General features: G+C 42.3%; 1 protein-coding gene across 1 annotated transcript in view; it reads right to left on the bottom strand.

The window, feature by feature from the left end:
• The window catches only part of elac2 (elaC ribonuclease Z 2), a 52,109-nt gene extending 38,131 nt beyond the window's left edge, over positions 1–13,978 (bottom strand). Inside the window, exons 1-6 of the mRNA XM_043714475.1 lie at positions 13,526–13,978; positions 3,975–4,025; positions 3,812–3,882; positions 3,079–3,143; positions 286–343; positions 124–192 (exon numbers count right to left, since the gene is read on the bottom strand). Coding sequence (XP_043570410.1) covers positions 124–192; positions 286–343; positions 3,079–3,143; positions 3,812–3,882; positions 3,975–4,025; positions 13,526–13,812 — 601 coding nt within the window. The 5' untranslated portion in view covers positions 13,813–13,978. The remainder of the gene's footprint in view (positions 1–123; positions 193–285; positions 344–3,078; positions 3,144–3,811; positions 3,883–3,974; positions 4,026–13,525) is intronic.
• Between the last annotated feature and the right edge of the window lie 543 nt (positions 13,979–14,521).

Below are 14,521 nucleotides of genomic sequence, written 5' to 3'. Positions count from 1 at the left end.
GACTTCCAAACCTCTTCCCCTCAAACAGCAGCCGACGTGATTCAGATCTGAAGTGACCAGTAGGAAATAAATCTACTTTCATCACAAACAAAAAGCCAGATACAGGTGGAACTGGATACTTACCAAATATGGGCACCTGATGCACAGTCATCGTCTCATCAGTGTATTCTGAGTGGGTGTATGGGCGAACAGCTGGCAAGAAAAGAGCATACTAAAAAGAGTTAGTTGAAAAGATTCATTCACATACACCATAGCAGGCAATAATCATAACTCCACAGGTCCTACCTAAATCTAGTCCTTGTAATGGCCCAGAGAATGACCTGATTGCAGTCAAGAATTTATCCTGTCAAAACACAAATTTAAAAACTGGTGTTAGTTGATTAATACATGATCTATGAATTCAGCAGCTCAAGGAATTTGCAACATAAAAACCTTGATAAATTTTGAGTATAGCTCATGTAACTGATAACTCACAAGTTGATTTTTTTTTAATGACTAGACTACCAGTTAATTTATTTTACCAATTTAAAACCAAAATTAAAGCTCTGTTCAACAACTCAAAGGACAAATCCTGAACATTTGGCCAGGCCTTGACTGCCCGATTACATTATGAGTAAAATTAGTATGGCACTTCTTTTTGGTTTGTAATAGTCCAATTCTTCGTTAAATCATAAGAGCATGGCCTCTATAATTGCTGGTACAGAAATGGATTCCTATTTAGTAGACATTTGTTTTTTAAAATCAGGCAGTTTTGTATCTGTTGGATAATGTATGAGGCAAAGGGGGTTCCTACATTAGACTGCTGGTGAAGCATTTTATTTTTAAACTTTTCGTAATTATCACACTGCCTCAATTGATTAGATCATAGGTGGTCCCTTCACTTGCTATTCAGCTGTTGACACTTTACTCTCACTGTCTGACACTTTTGATCACCTGCAGAGACTTGTTATTCACTACCAACACTCAATTCACAACATCTGTACAATTTTTTTGATCTCTGCCTAGAAATTCTTTGCGCATGTGCATCTCTTCACTTCGCCAGTGCTCCAAAAGCTTTTGATTTAAATAAAACCTGTTGGACGATAACTTGGTGCCGTGTGACTTCTGATCTTGTCCATCCCAGTCCAACACTAGGACCTCCACATCATGGTGGTAAAACAGGAAACTCGTTTTCCTAACACATAAGCGCCCCGATTGTCATTAGCTATGGCTCAGTAGACACAGGCAGAAGGCCATGGCTTTGTGTACCCGAGAACAATAGTTAGACTGATATTCCAGTGTATTGAGGGAACTTCGCACAGTTTGGACTGCTATCTTAAAGAGTACGCTATTTAGCCACTGGAGTATGCCCTGCCATTTAATGCAAACACTCATTCTCTACCCACTTCCCCTCCCCCTCCAAACAGATACACTCTCATCAATTCCCTCATAGGTCAAAAATCTGTCTGACCAGCCTTGAATACATGCAATGATGCAGCTTTCACTGCTGCAAGGTAGTTAATGAATTCCAAAGATTAACCACACACTAAGGGAATTCCTTACCTCCACTTCAAATGGGATATCTCATATTTTGGGAAGATGCTCACTAGTTCTAGTTTCAACCAGTAGACGACATGTCCCCTCAGAATCATTGCTCAGACGAGTTGTGAACCAGAGACCCTGTCCTCCTCAGGTGGGTATAAAAGCTCCCTTGGCATTATTTTTCAAAAACAAAAGACAGGAAGCTCCCCCAATTCAGGCAAATACACCCCACTCAAAAAGAATCTCAAAAAAGTGCTGACATTATTTACTCATTACCACACTGCTGTTTGAGGGGACTTAGTTGAGCCAAATTACTAGCTGTATACAAGAATGACCACATTTCAAAAGTGCTTAATTGCATCCTAAGACTTTATACATTATCATACAATCTAACATTTAAAACGGTAAGTCAGCTAGACTCAAAAAGGTTAGCTTGCTCTCTCTCCACAGCTGCTGCCTGACCTGCTGAGATTTCCAGCATTGTTTCCAATGCTAAAAGACTATAGTTTTTGAAAAAGATGGACAGCATTATTTCAGTCAACCACACTCCATAGAACTTATATCCCCTTAGGACAAATTCCTGATTTATACAGCTAATTCACACCCAAATAATTATCAATCAATATATCCAACACAAGTTTCAACATCCCATTAGATCTCATGTATCTTTTCAGATGAGAAGAGCTGTCCTCTTTTTAAGTCAATGCTTCATCCTCCTGAAGTCTCAAAAGATAGCTCGAGATTGCCCTTCATTCAAATGCAGAGATCACAAAATGTGACCAGAGCAGCAAACAGAATTGTCACAATGGATGAGCCAGGAATCGGTTCCTTTGGAATAAGGAATGATGGGTCAAAGAGCACAATGCAGCCATTTAACATTGAGAACGAGTTAAAACATGTGCTCAGATCTACACTATAGTCAATGGTCAGACAGAAGAAGGAAGAAATCAGAGACATCTAAATGTTTTCCGACGGTTCTGGCAGGCTGGAACATGGCTTGGATCTAACTGACATGGAGCTGGAAGACATTTGGATTGATTCGACATTAGATACACCAATTGGAGACAGCAGAACAACTAGGGATCAATGAAGGAGATAAGTAAGGTTATCACACCAGTTTAAATCTGAAACCTGCTTTTAGATAATTTCACCAAAAGGTCGCATAAAAGTCAAGTAGAGGCCATGTGGACACACAAGGAAGTGAAGGTCTCGGGATATGTACGGTGAAACCTGTTAAAACAGGTTGCAAGATAATAATGAACGGCAGGCATTCAGAAACAGAAGCAACTAGAAGTGACCAGTAAGGCTGGGGTGGATGTTAACAGAAGGCAAAATTGAACAACACTTGAAGGTATGTCGTACGGTTGGATTATTAACTATATCTCAGTGCGCTCAGGTGGATGAGCGGTTCACGACACGTTAGAGGAACAGTAGAAACTTTCAGCAAACTATTTTCCTTTTCTGTACAACTGCAATAAAGTGAAAAATGTTTGATTGTACATTAAACACTCCATGGCCCACAACATGGTTAAGGCACAACAATCTCGCTGTACTTACAAACTGCGGCGGTCCGGAGAATACACACTTGGAAACGCCCGTGTCCTTCAACGTTAGAATCATGCCTGAAGAACAAGTGTTTCAGGACTGAGTTAGTCTTTCTGACAGATTTGGGAAAGGAATGGTCATCTTTTCCTAGCCTTAACAGAACCCTAATCTGAAAAGCAACATCAAAATACTCTGAACTCCTCTGAAATAGCCCAATCTAACTACTCACTTGTAAAGAGCTCCTAAAGACCATATAGTAATGGGAGCAAAGTTAGGCCATTCGCACCATTGAGTCTGCTCCATCATTCAATCATGACTGATGTCTCTCAACCATTTACTATTAGAGATTATAACCCTTGAGGTCCTGTCTTTAAAATTTTGTTCCCCAATCCCTGACTCGTCCAAACAGAACATCTTGCCTACTCAAGGTAACTAGGGCTACCTGAAAATAAAATAGAAATCATCCCACAGGCCTTAAACACAACAGACCCTTCACCCGTTCTCTACCTGCCAAGTCCCTCATGCAGACACAAGAACTTCACATTTAATCCTGATGCAATGCCATGATTTATCCGATGTGACCTTGCATTTCAGATCATTCCATGTAAACATTTCAGTTTTTCAGTACAAGAATTCAGGAAAGATTTCACAGTTGTTAGATTCCCATCTCAATTACACATTAAACCTTTCCCTTTCTAAACAAACAATATTGGCTTGAATTCTACATTCACTCCCATTTTCCTACCAGACAGTCCTCCGACATTGGACCAACTCATCCTTGTCACAAAAATATTGTCAAGACGAGAAATCTTTAGCCTGCAAATGAGATTGAAAATATTTTATGAAAAGCGCACACATCCCCAAAATGATTGTTTCTGGCGCAGAAACAGAGACAGAGATATCCTTACTTGTGTTCCTGCATCAGCCGCTGAGTCCCCTCTCCACAGTTAAAGAGATACCTGGAATACATAAACAGTGAATGGTCGATCTGGGCCAAACTCGCTTTTAATTCAATCTGCTCATTCCTGACAACAGAAACAAACATCCAATGTTACAATAAAGTGATTATTTTCATTTCAAACACCATTACAGTGGAAAATAGGTCTCAGTCTCACATTCTGCAATTAAGCTGAAGTAGAAAACAGGTTTTTGCAAGGTTTGTAGCTCAGGTTGAGGTTTAGGGTGTAGGTTTGCTCGCTGAGCTGTAGGTTTGATATCCAGACGTTTCATTACCCGGCTAGGTAACATCATCAGTGGCGACCTCCAAGTGAAGCGAAGCTGTTGTCTCCTGCTTTCCATTTATATGTTTATCCTGGATGGGTTCCTGGGGTTTGTGGTGATGTCATTTCCTGTTCGTCTTTCTGACGAGTTGATAGATATGAACAGGAAATGACATCAACACAAACCCCAGGAACACCATCCAGGAGAAAGATATCAATAGAAAGCAGGAGACAACAGCTTCGCTTCACTTGGAGGTTGCCACTGATGATGTTACCTAGCCGGGTAATGAAACATCTGGATATCAAACCTACAGCTCAGCGAGCAAACCTACACCCTAAAAGAAAACAGGTGAATATTTTAAAAGGACTGAGTTATTATGTTAAAAAGATAAGAATAGAATAGATGTGGCTCTTGAAGATTGAGGGCAGAAAGATCTTTTCAAGGATGAATTGAAATAGATAGCCTATTGGGCCAAATAGCCCCTCTCTGAAATACATAACTGGCAACAAACATAGACTTTCACCCTTCCTTCCTCATTTCAGAGTGCAGGTTAAATCCAGTGTGTGCTACTCCTCAAATCAGTCATACTTAAAAAGACTACTCTCCCTATAGTCTTCTGCATGGCTTTTTAAATATCCTTCCCACCTCTCTTCTGCTGGTCTGCCCCCAACTTTACATTAGTAATGGGAGTTTACCAAGAATAAATTTGCATTTATATTGCACCTTCCATAACAGCCAAATACCAATTTGGCTCATTGTCCACTTATTGTTTCACATGTAAGGAAAATGTAGCTGTTATGTTGACTGAAGGATGAATCTTGAATGGGACTGTAGGAATTATGGAAGATCTGAAGGCGAATACATCACCTGGATCAGATGGACTACACTCCTGAGTTCTGAAGAGATAGTGGAGGCTTTAGTGATGATCTTTCGGGTTTCACTGGAGTCAGGGAGGATCCAGTAAATCGCTGATGAAACCCCCCGCCCCCAGTTTAAGAAGGAAGGAAGGAAAGAAAGAAATGGGAAATTATAGGCTGATTAGTCTGACCTTGGTTGTCGGTAAGATTTGAGTCCATTGTGAAAGATGAGATTTCTGAATCTTGGAAATGCATGGTAAAATGGGCCAAAGTCAGAATGGTTTCACCAAGGAAAGATCATGCCTGACAAATCTGCTGGAATGTTTTTTTGAGGTGGTAACAAGCAGATTAGACCAAGGTGAGCCAATGAATGTTATCTATCTGGGCTTTCAGAAAGCCTTCGATAAGGTATCGCACAGGAGGCGGCTAAGTAAGATAAGGGCCCCTAGTGTTACAGGCAACAAACTAGCATGGATAGAAGCCTGGCAGTCTGGCAGAAGGCAGAGAGTTAGGATAAAAGGGCCAGATTCAAGATGGCAGCTGGTGACTAGTGGTATCCTGTAAGGGTCAGTGTTGGGACCACAACCTTTCATTTTATACATTAATGATCTGGATGAAGGAACTGAGGGCATTCTGGCTAAGTTTGCACATGATACTAAAGATAGGTAAAGAACAGGTAGCATTGAGGAGGACAGGAGTCCGTAGAAGATTTAGACCGGTTAGGAGAGTGGGCAAAGAAGTGACAGATAAAATACAATATGGGAAAGTGCGAGGTCATGCACTTTGGTAAGAAGAATAGAGGCAGGGATTATTTTGGAAATTGGGAGAAAATTCAGAAATCTCAAGTACAAAGGGATTTGGGAATCCTAGTCCAGGTTCCCCTTGCTGTAAACTTGCAGGTTCAATCTGTAGTTAGGAATGCAAATACAATGTTGGCATTTATTTTGAGAGGACTTGAATATAAAAGCAGGGATGTACTTCTGAGACTTTAAAAGGCTCTGGTCAGACCACATTGAGAATGTTGTGCGCAATTTTGGGCCCAGACCTCAGCAAGGATGTACTGGCCCTGGAGAGGACATCATCCAGGAGAATGATCCCAGGAACGAAAGGCTTAACGTCTGAGGAATGTTTGAAGACTCTGGGTCTATACTCAATGGAGTTTAGAAGGATGAGGGAGGATCTAATTAAAATTTACAGAATACCGAATGGCCCTGGACAGAGAGGAAATTGGGAAGATGTTTCCAATGGCAGGAGAGACTAGGATCTGAGGGCACAGCCTTAGACTAAAGGAGAGATATTTTAGAACAGAGATAAGGAGAAACGTCTTCAGCCAGAGAGTGGCAAATCTGTGGAATTCATTGCTACAGAGGGTAGTGGAGTATATTTAAGACAGAGATAGATAGGTTTTTAAACCCCTTGTCCTGCTTTCTCCCTGTAACCTTTGATCCCCTTGACAATCAAACACCTATCAGCCATGATTAAATGCAGAACAGACTGGATGGGATGAATGGCCTAACGTCTGCTCCTATGTCTTGTGGTCTTAATTTTCCCAGCCACAGCCTCCCAACCAACCCACTTCACCCAGGCTCTACATTTGATGTGTGGCACATGAATTCTAAAGTGCATTTGAAATGGGAGTTGATGTATTTAAAGGGAAACTGGACTCTCACAGAATCATAATTAAGTGAGGAAAAAGGGTTAGAGGGTTTCAATCATAAATCACAATGAGGAGAAAGTGAGGACTGCAGATGCTGGAGATCAGAGTCGAGAGTGTGGTGCTGGAAAAGCACAGCTGGTCAGGCAGCATCTGAGGAGCTGGAGAATCAACGTTTCAGGCATAAGCTCTTCATCAGAGATCCTTGCAGCATGGGCGGCTTTTGCAATAGTGTGTGGCACTTGAGATTAGAGCACTTCAACCAGGTACATATGATAATGTAGCCATTTTGTCTGTAACCAAGAGGCACAGCCTTCTTCCCGCACACACACCTCGTGTACATGATAATCCAAGACCAAATTTCTCAAGAATCACTTAGCTGGAAGAAGCCTACCTCACCAAGTTTTACAGTAGTTAATATTATTCCAAAACAAAGGAGGTTTAAAAGTCCAATATGCACAACATAACTACACAGAGCATCATACAGATGCTCTGGTAATGCAGGGGACCAGAATCTCTAACCAAACTACAAATGTCAACATCTTAAGTGAAAGCACTGCAAAAAGGTAGCCAATTTGGAAGCCAACCCGTTTATGCAAACAGAACTCTTTCGGAATTAAACACCATCTCGAACAGAGTACAATTGTAAACTGGTGTTTCACAGGAGCAGAATCAGAAAAAAGAACTGACAATGAACTAAAAGACTTTAGGACAGACTGATTAATAAAACTTGGCTAAAGGAGACAACTTTTGTGAAAGAAGAATCTTAAAGGGTAAATGGTTTAATGTTTTAGAGAGAATTCTAGATTTAGTGCCGAGACACCTGAAAGCACAGGTACTATTGCTCCAGGGAGCAATTGGGAATAGACCAAATTTGCAGGTCTGCAGGAATATATAGATAGTTCAGACTTGTAAGTCCAGAAGGGATGACAGAGGTGGATAAAGGGCAAGGCTTGAAGGAGGATTATAAAATAAGTAAGGATGAAAATTTTAAAATTGAGTCAGTGACCAATAGCCAAAGTGCATCGTAGGGTTGTATTGCAGCATTTGTTTATTCAGAACCAATATCTAAATGGATATTTTTGTTCCCTAATCAGCATTTCCAACTTTCCTCCATCCTGCAATTCACTGGTTCTGTTTGTACTGATTGTGTGTACACAAAGATAGCATAGGATTCATTGTTAAAACCTTTTTTTACATAAAATGTTTAAAGTTTCCTGAATCCAGACTGTAGTTCATGACTCTTCTGAGGAGCCACAAACCAAGTGTGGTTGAGAAACTGGTCCATCTCCACAAAAGTTAGAGAGAAGGGGTTGGAGTTGCCAATTTCACATTGAAACCAGCCAGGCCTGGAACGTAGGGGCAGACTCAGTCCTCACATCCTTAACCAATGGGGGTGAAGAACCAAAACACAGGACAATGGTGTGAAAGATCTATGGAGTCAGCCTGACTCAGAAAAAAAACTACCCAGTTCTGTTCCCTCTCTTTAACTTCAGTTGCAGGTAAGTTGTTGGAAGTGATTCTGAAAGATAGGATAACTATGATTCAGAGAGGCAAGGAATAACTAGAGACAGTCAACATGATTTTGTGCACAGGAAATCAGTTCAATCGCGATTCAGCGTGAGCTTGCCAACTGGATACAACATTGGCTTAACAGCAGGAGACAGTGATTGTGGAGGGCTGTGTTTGGACTGGAGGCCTGTGACTAGCAGTGTACCACAGGAATCAGTGTTGGGTCCACCTGTGTTTGTCATTTACACAAATGATATAGATGAGAATATTAAAGGCATGACTGGTCAGTTTGCGGATGACACCAAGATTAGTGACATAGTGGACAGTGAAGAAGGCTATCCAAGGTTACAAGGAGATCTTGATCAACTGGGTCAGTGAGCTGAAGTGTGGCCAATAGAGTTTAATTGGATAAATGCAAGATATTGCATTTTGGTCAAACAAACAAGGGCAGGACGTATACAATTAAAAGTATCATAGAACAAAGAGACCGAGGGATTCAGGTAAATAATTCTTTGCATCACATACAGATGGGGGTGGGGTCAAGAGGCATTTGGCATGCATGCCTTCATTGCTCAGGCTGTTGAGTATAGGAGTTTGGACGTTATGTTGAGATTGTACAGGACTTTGGTGAGACCTCTTCTGGAGTACTGTGCCCAGTTCTGGTCACCCTGTTATAGGAAGGATATTATAAAGCGGGAGAAGGGTCAGATAGGATTTACCAAGATGTTGCCAAGAATGTAGGGTCTGAGTTATGGGAAGAAGCCAGAAAGATTGGGACACATTGTTTTACTGCAGTGTAGGAGGTTGAGGCATGATCTTATAAAGGTTTATAAAATCATGATGGGTATAGAGAAGGTGAATGACAGATGTCTTTTCCCTAGAATGGGGGAATTCAAGACTATGGGCATACTTAAGGTAAGAGGAGAAAGATTAAAAAAAGACACAAAGGTTTTTTTTTTGAAAACGCAGAGTGGTTCGTGTGTGGAATGAACTTTCAGAGGAACTGGTGGATGTCAGTACAGTTAAAATGATTAGGCAAGTATAAGAATAAAAATGTTTGGAGGTTTACGGAGCAAGCACAGGTAGGTGGGACTAATTTAGTTTGGGATTATGATTGATGTGGTTGGACCGAATGGTATAAGACTAGAGATTTTGGAATTATTAAAGAGGAAGATTTGCAGTTGGGAAACTGAAACCAAGCGTCACATCAGCATCTGATGGAGTTGCTCAATTTCATGCAGCCTGAAACTCACCTGCCTTTGAGCATGAAAGGAGAAAGTGCTTTTGTTCCCAATTTGGGAAAAGGGTTCATTCACTGAGTCTAGAAGGGTAGAACTGGGAAATAAAACGGGGGAAACCACTTTGGTAGCATTATACTGTCAATAGTCAGCAAGAGATTGAGGAGCAAATATGTAAGGAAATCACAGATAGCTGCAAAAAAAAAAAATCAGGTTGCAATAGTAGAGGATTTTAACTTTCCTAACATCAACTGGGATTGTATAGTGTTACGGGCTTAGACGAGGAGAAATTTGCTATGTGTATTCAAGAAGAATTTCTCATGCAGTACGTAGATGGCCCTATTAAAAAAAAAAGAGGCAACAGCTGACCTCCCCTTTGGAAATGAGGCAGGGCAGTGACTGAAGTGTTACTGGGGGAACACTTTGGGACCAGTGACCATACTTCCATTAATTTTAAAACAGTAAAAGAAAGGAGTAGGTCTGGTCCACAAGTTAAACCTCCAAATTGGGGCAATGCCAATTTTGATGTCCTTTCAGGAATTTTCAAAAAGTTGCTTGGGGAGGCGTTTTGCAAACAAAGGGATATCTGGTAAGTGTGAGCCTTTCAAAAGTGAGTTAATGAGGGTTCAGGCCCAGCATTTCCTGTCAGAGTGAAGATTGAGGCTAGCAGGAGTAGAGAACTCTGTGTGACTAAAGTTATAAAAGGTCCTGGTCAAAAAAAAGCAGCAAGAAAATGACATCTATAGGCAGCTGGGATCAAAGGAATTCCTTGAGGAATTCAGAGGGTATCAGGGTACACTTGAGAGAAATCAGGAGGGCTAAAAGAGGACACGAGATGGCTTTGGCAGATAGGGTAAAGGAGAATCCAAAGAGATTCTCCAAGTACATGGGAGGCAAAAGAGGAATGAGGGAGTGCATAGGGCCTATAGAAGATTTTATTGATCTTAAAGATGTTGAGCAACAAGAAATTGGCGTGATCCTAAATGAATATTTCTTACCAGTATTTATTGTGGAGAAGGGCACGGATGCTAGGGAACTTGGGGAAATAAACAGTGATATCTTGAAGACAGTTCACATTACATGTGCTGGAAATCTTAAAATGCATCAAGGTGGATAAATCCCTGGGACCTGACGAAGTATATCCCTGGCCTTTGTGGGAGGCTAGGGAGAAAACTACAGGACCCCTAGCAGAGATATCTATCATCAACAGCCACAGGTGAAGTGCCCAAAGATTGGATGATGTGCCATTATTTAACAAAGGCCGCAGAGAAATACCTAGGAACAATAGACCGACGAACATAATGCTTGTGGTGGTTAAGTTGTTAAAGGGGGATTCTGAGAGACAGGATCTCAAGGCATTTGGAGAGGCAAGAACTCATTTAGGATAGTCAGCATGGCTTTGTATGTGGGAAATTGTCTCTCTCAAATTTGATCAGGTTTTGTTTTGAAGGAGTGACCAAGGTGGTAGAGAAGGGCAGTGCAGTACACTTAAGAGTTGTCTACATTGACTTCAGCAATGCCTTTGACAAGGTACTGTACAGTAGGCTTTTGAGTAAGGTTAAATCTCACAGGATCCAGGGAGAGCTAGCCAATTAGATCCAAAGTTAGCTTGATGGCAGAAGACAGAGGGTGGTAGGAGAGGGTTGCTTTTCAGTCTGGAGGCCTGGAATAAGCAGTGTGCCACAGCGATTGCCGACGGGTTCACTGTTATTCGTCATTTATATAAACGATTCGGATGAGAATTTAGGGGATACGGTTAGTAAGTTGGCAGGTGACACCATGATTGATGGTAGAGTGGATGGTGAAGGTGGTTCTCTGGGAATGCAGCGAGATCTTGATCAACTAGGCCAGAGGTCGGAAGAATGGCTAATGCAGTTTAATTTAGATAAACACAATGTGTTGCATTTTGACGGGTCAAACCAAGGCAGGACTTTGTCATTGAGAGGGCCCTGGGGAGTGTGATAGAACAAAGCGATCTAGAGGTAAGGGTTGATTGCTCCTCGAAAGTGGAATCACAGGGAGACAGTGGTGAAGGCAGCTTTTGACATGCTTGCTTTCATCGGTCAGAGCATTGTGTATAGGGGTTGGGACGTCTTGTTGTTGCAGCTGTACAAGACATTGGTGAGGCCACATTTGGTGTACTATATACAGTCCTAATCACCCTACTATAGAAAGGGTATTATTAAGCTAGAAAGAGTGCAGAAAAGACTTACTAGGATGCTACCTGGACTGGAAGGTTCAAGTTATAAAGAGAGAGGTTGGATAGGCTAGAACGTTTTTTCCCTGGAGCGTGTGGGATTGAAGATTAACCTAATGGAGGTCTATAATATCACAAGAGGTACAGATAAAGGTAGATACACAACAGTTGATCCCTCTATGGTAGAAGTGTCTAAAACTAGAGGGCATAGGTTTATGATGAGAGAGGAGAGCTAGAAAAGGGTCCACAGGGGAAACGTTTTTCATACAGAGGGTGGTGAGTGTCTGGAACAGGCTGCCAAAGGTGGAGACAAGTACAATTTTGTCACTCAAGAAAAACTTGGATAGGTACACAGATGGGTTAAGTATGGAGGGACGTGGACCAAACACGGGCAAATGGGACTAGATCAATTGTGAAAACCGGGCAGCAGAGAGAAGTTGGGGCAAAGGGCCTGTTTCCATGCTGCAAGACTCTGACTCTGTACACAACTTTCCAGAGGCATAATTAACTTTGTTGAAACCATGACGCGTCTCGCTCATGTGCTCTCTTAGATCATCACTTTGAGAGGTGTTCCTAACTGTTTCAGCCATTAACCCTTTCAAATACTCATATTAAATAGTTCTGGCTAGTGACCTTAAATCAGAACACTCAATGTGATTGACACACACGGTGCTACTTGATGTGCTGGGTAATTCCAGCACTTTTCTACATTGTTTAGTACTGTTGTAATATTAAAAAAGAAATATATGTCAACAATAAAGACACAGATGTCATCGGAAGCAATGAAACTGTCCCAGCATGAACAGGCTAGATGAGCTTTCTTCTGATACTGGTCATAGGATTGCTGGAGCTTGGTCTGCTAAAGATTGACAATGCTTTTGAGCCCTGCCAATCTGTACAGACATCGATTGGTGTTGGCTAATTATATACTGCCTCCTCACATACCAAAGTCATTTATGACCACTGGGCTACTTTTGAAATACAATCAGGTCACTTGCTGGCAACTGAGGTAAATATTAAAGCATGACAAGATCCCACAAATATATCAAATGAGTAAACAGCCTGTTACTTAATCCTGCTGATTAAAGGATAATTGCACATCAGCAGAATTTGTTGCTATTCTCTTAATTCGATCATTCAATCATCTAACAGTCGCCAGGCTGTGATCCCTTATTTTCTGACATACACAGGCAAATGCAACTTGTTTAATTGTGAAAACTGGACGGCCTGGGCAGGTTAGGCCGAAGGGCCTGTTTCCATGCTGATTCACTATAGATGCTACTTGGCTATCTCCAATGTTTCCTAGCTCAGATATAGCATTCACAGAATCTTACTGAAAGAGAACAACAACTGTATACATCTCATAGGGAGCCAGCCTGACTATGGTGGACATACACCGTTGGGTAGTTGAGGTGGTCATTTAGTCCAATTGCCTGGCTCTCTTCCATGGTAATGTCCATGCCCCAGGTATTCTTCAAAGAGGGGGACAGAGTCCACTGCCACACTCTAGGCCTTCTACAGCTGCTGGGAACCACAAGGCGTGCATTATCAATCAATGTAGTATTTTAATTCAAATTTTATTTGTTTGGTTCCTGGCGTGCCCCTATAAAGGGCTGGCACCCTTGAGTCTTTGACTTTGATGAAACTGTTTTTGAAGTGGCTATAGAAGAGCTTTCACAGCGAGTCACAAATGGGAAAACTGTTGGAGTGGAGTATGCCAGTCACCAGAATGACTTTCCTTAAAAAAAAAAGAAATGCAATAAGTACTGCCCTTACTTACCTGTTGTATTCAGAGAAGACATAGACAGCAGCAGCAGCCTCCCTGCTCCCAGAACCTACAACCTGCAGGTAGACAGTGGAGGGTCCGTGGGTCGCTCCATGCTTCCTCTTCTCCCTGGTCTTTAGGTGTCTCAGGGTCGGCTTCTCCTTGTTATCGGGGGAGCTCCGCTGCTCCCCGGCCGGACTGAGGGACATGCTGGTGCGGGGACACAGCAGCGGGGCAGGGGCAAGGTTAATGCGGTGCGGCAGCGCCCTGCGGGACAGTCGCTGGAGACCAACTCGCAACATGCACAGAGACTGTGGGAGGGGAGAGGGTCAGCTCGCCGGCTCTGTCTGCATGCTCTCTCTCCCCTGAGCTTCGCCCTCTCCTTCCGTCGCTGCCTCTGACAACTTCTGGTACTGAATCCCCACCCACCCCCAGCAAGATCGCACAGCCGAGGACTTCCGCAGCGCGTATAAAAATAAATGCAAGACGCTCCCCCACCCCCGTGCTTTAAACATCCAAACCAGAAGGTTGCAAATTCTTACTTGCAATGGGTGCAAAGTGTTAGCAATTAAAACTGCTGCTAACCTCACAAAAAAAACATTGCAACTGATCGACAAAAGCGATGACAAATAGGTGCATTTATGTGATTTCATAGAATAGAATCCCCACACCGACCCTCTGAACAGCAATCCACTCAGACCCAGTCCCCCACCACTCTACATTTTCCCCCTGACTAATGCACCCAACTCACACCTCCCTGGACACTATGGGCAGTTTAGATTAGATTCCCTACAGTATGGAGATAAAAACAATGACTGCAGATGCTGGAAACCAGAGTCTGGATTAGTGGGTGCTGGGAAAGCACAGCAGTTCAGGCAGCATCCGAGGAGCAGTAAAATCAACATTTCGGGCAAAAGCCCTTCATCAGGAATACTGAGGAAGGGCTTTTGCCCGAAATGTCGATTTTATTGCTCCTCGGATGCTGCCTGAACTGCTGTGCTTTTCCAGTAC

The sequence above is a fragment of the Chiloscyllium plagiosum genome, chromosome 24 (genome assembly GCF_004010195.1).
Source record: "Chiloscyllium plagiosum isolate BGI_BamShark_2017 chromosome 24, ASM401019v2, whole genome shotgun sequence".
NCBI lineage: Eukaryota > Metazoa > Chordata > Chondrichthyes > Orectolobiformes > Hemiscylliidae > Chiloscyllium > Chiloscyllium plagiosum.
Note: the sequence above shows the minus strand (reverse complement) of the source record. Positions and strands in the feature narration are given on the sequence as shown.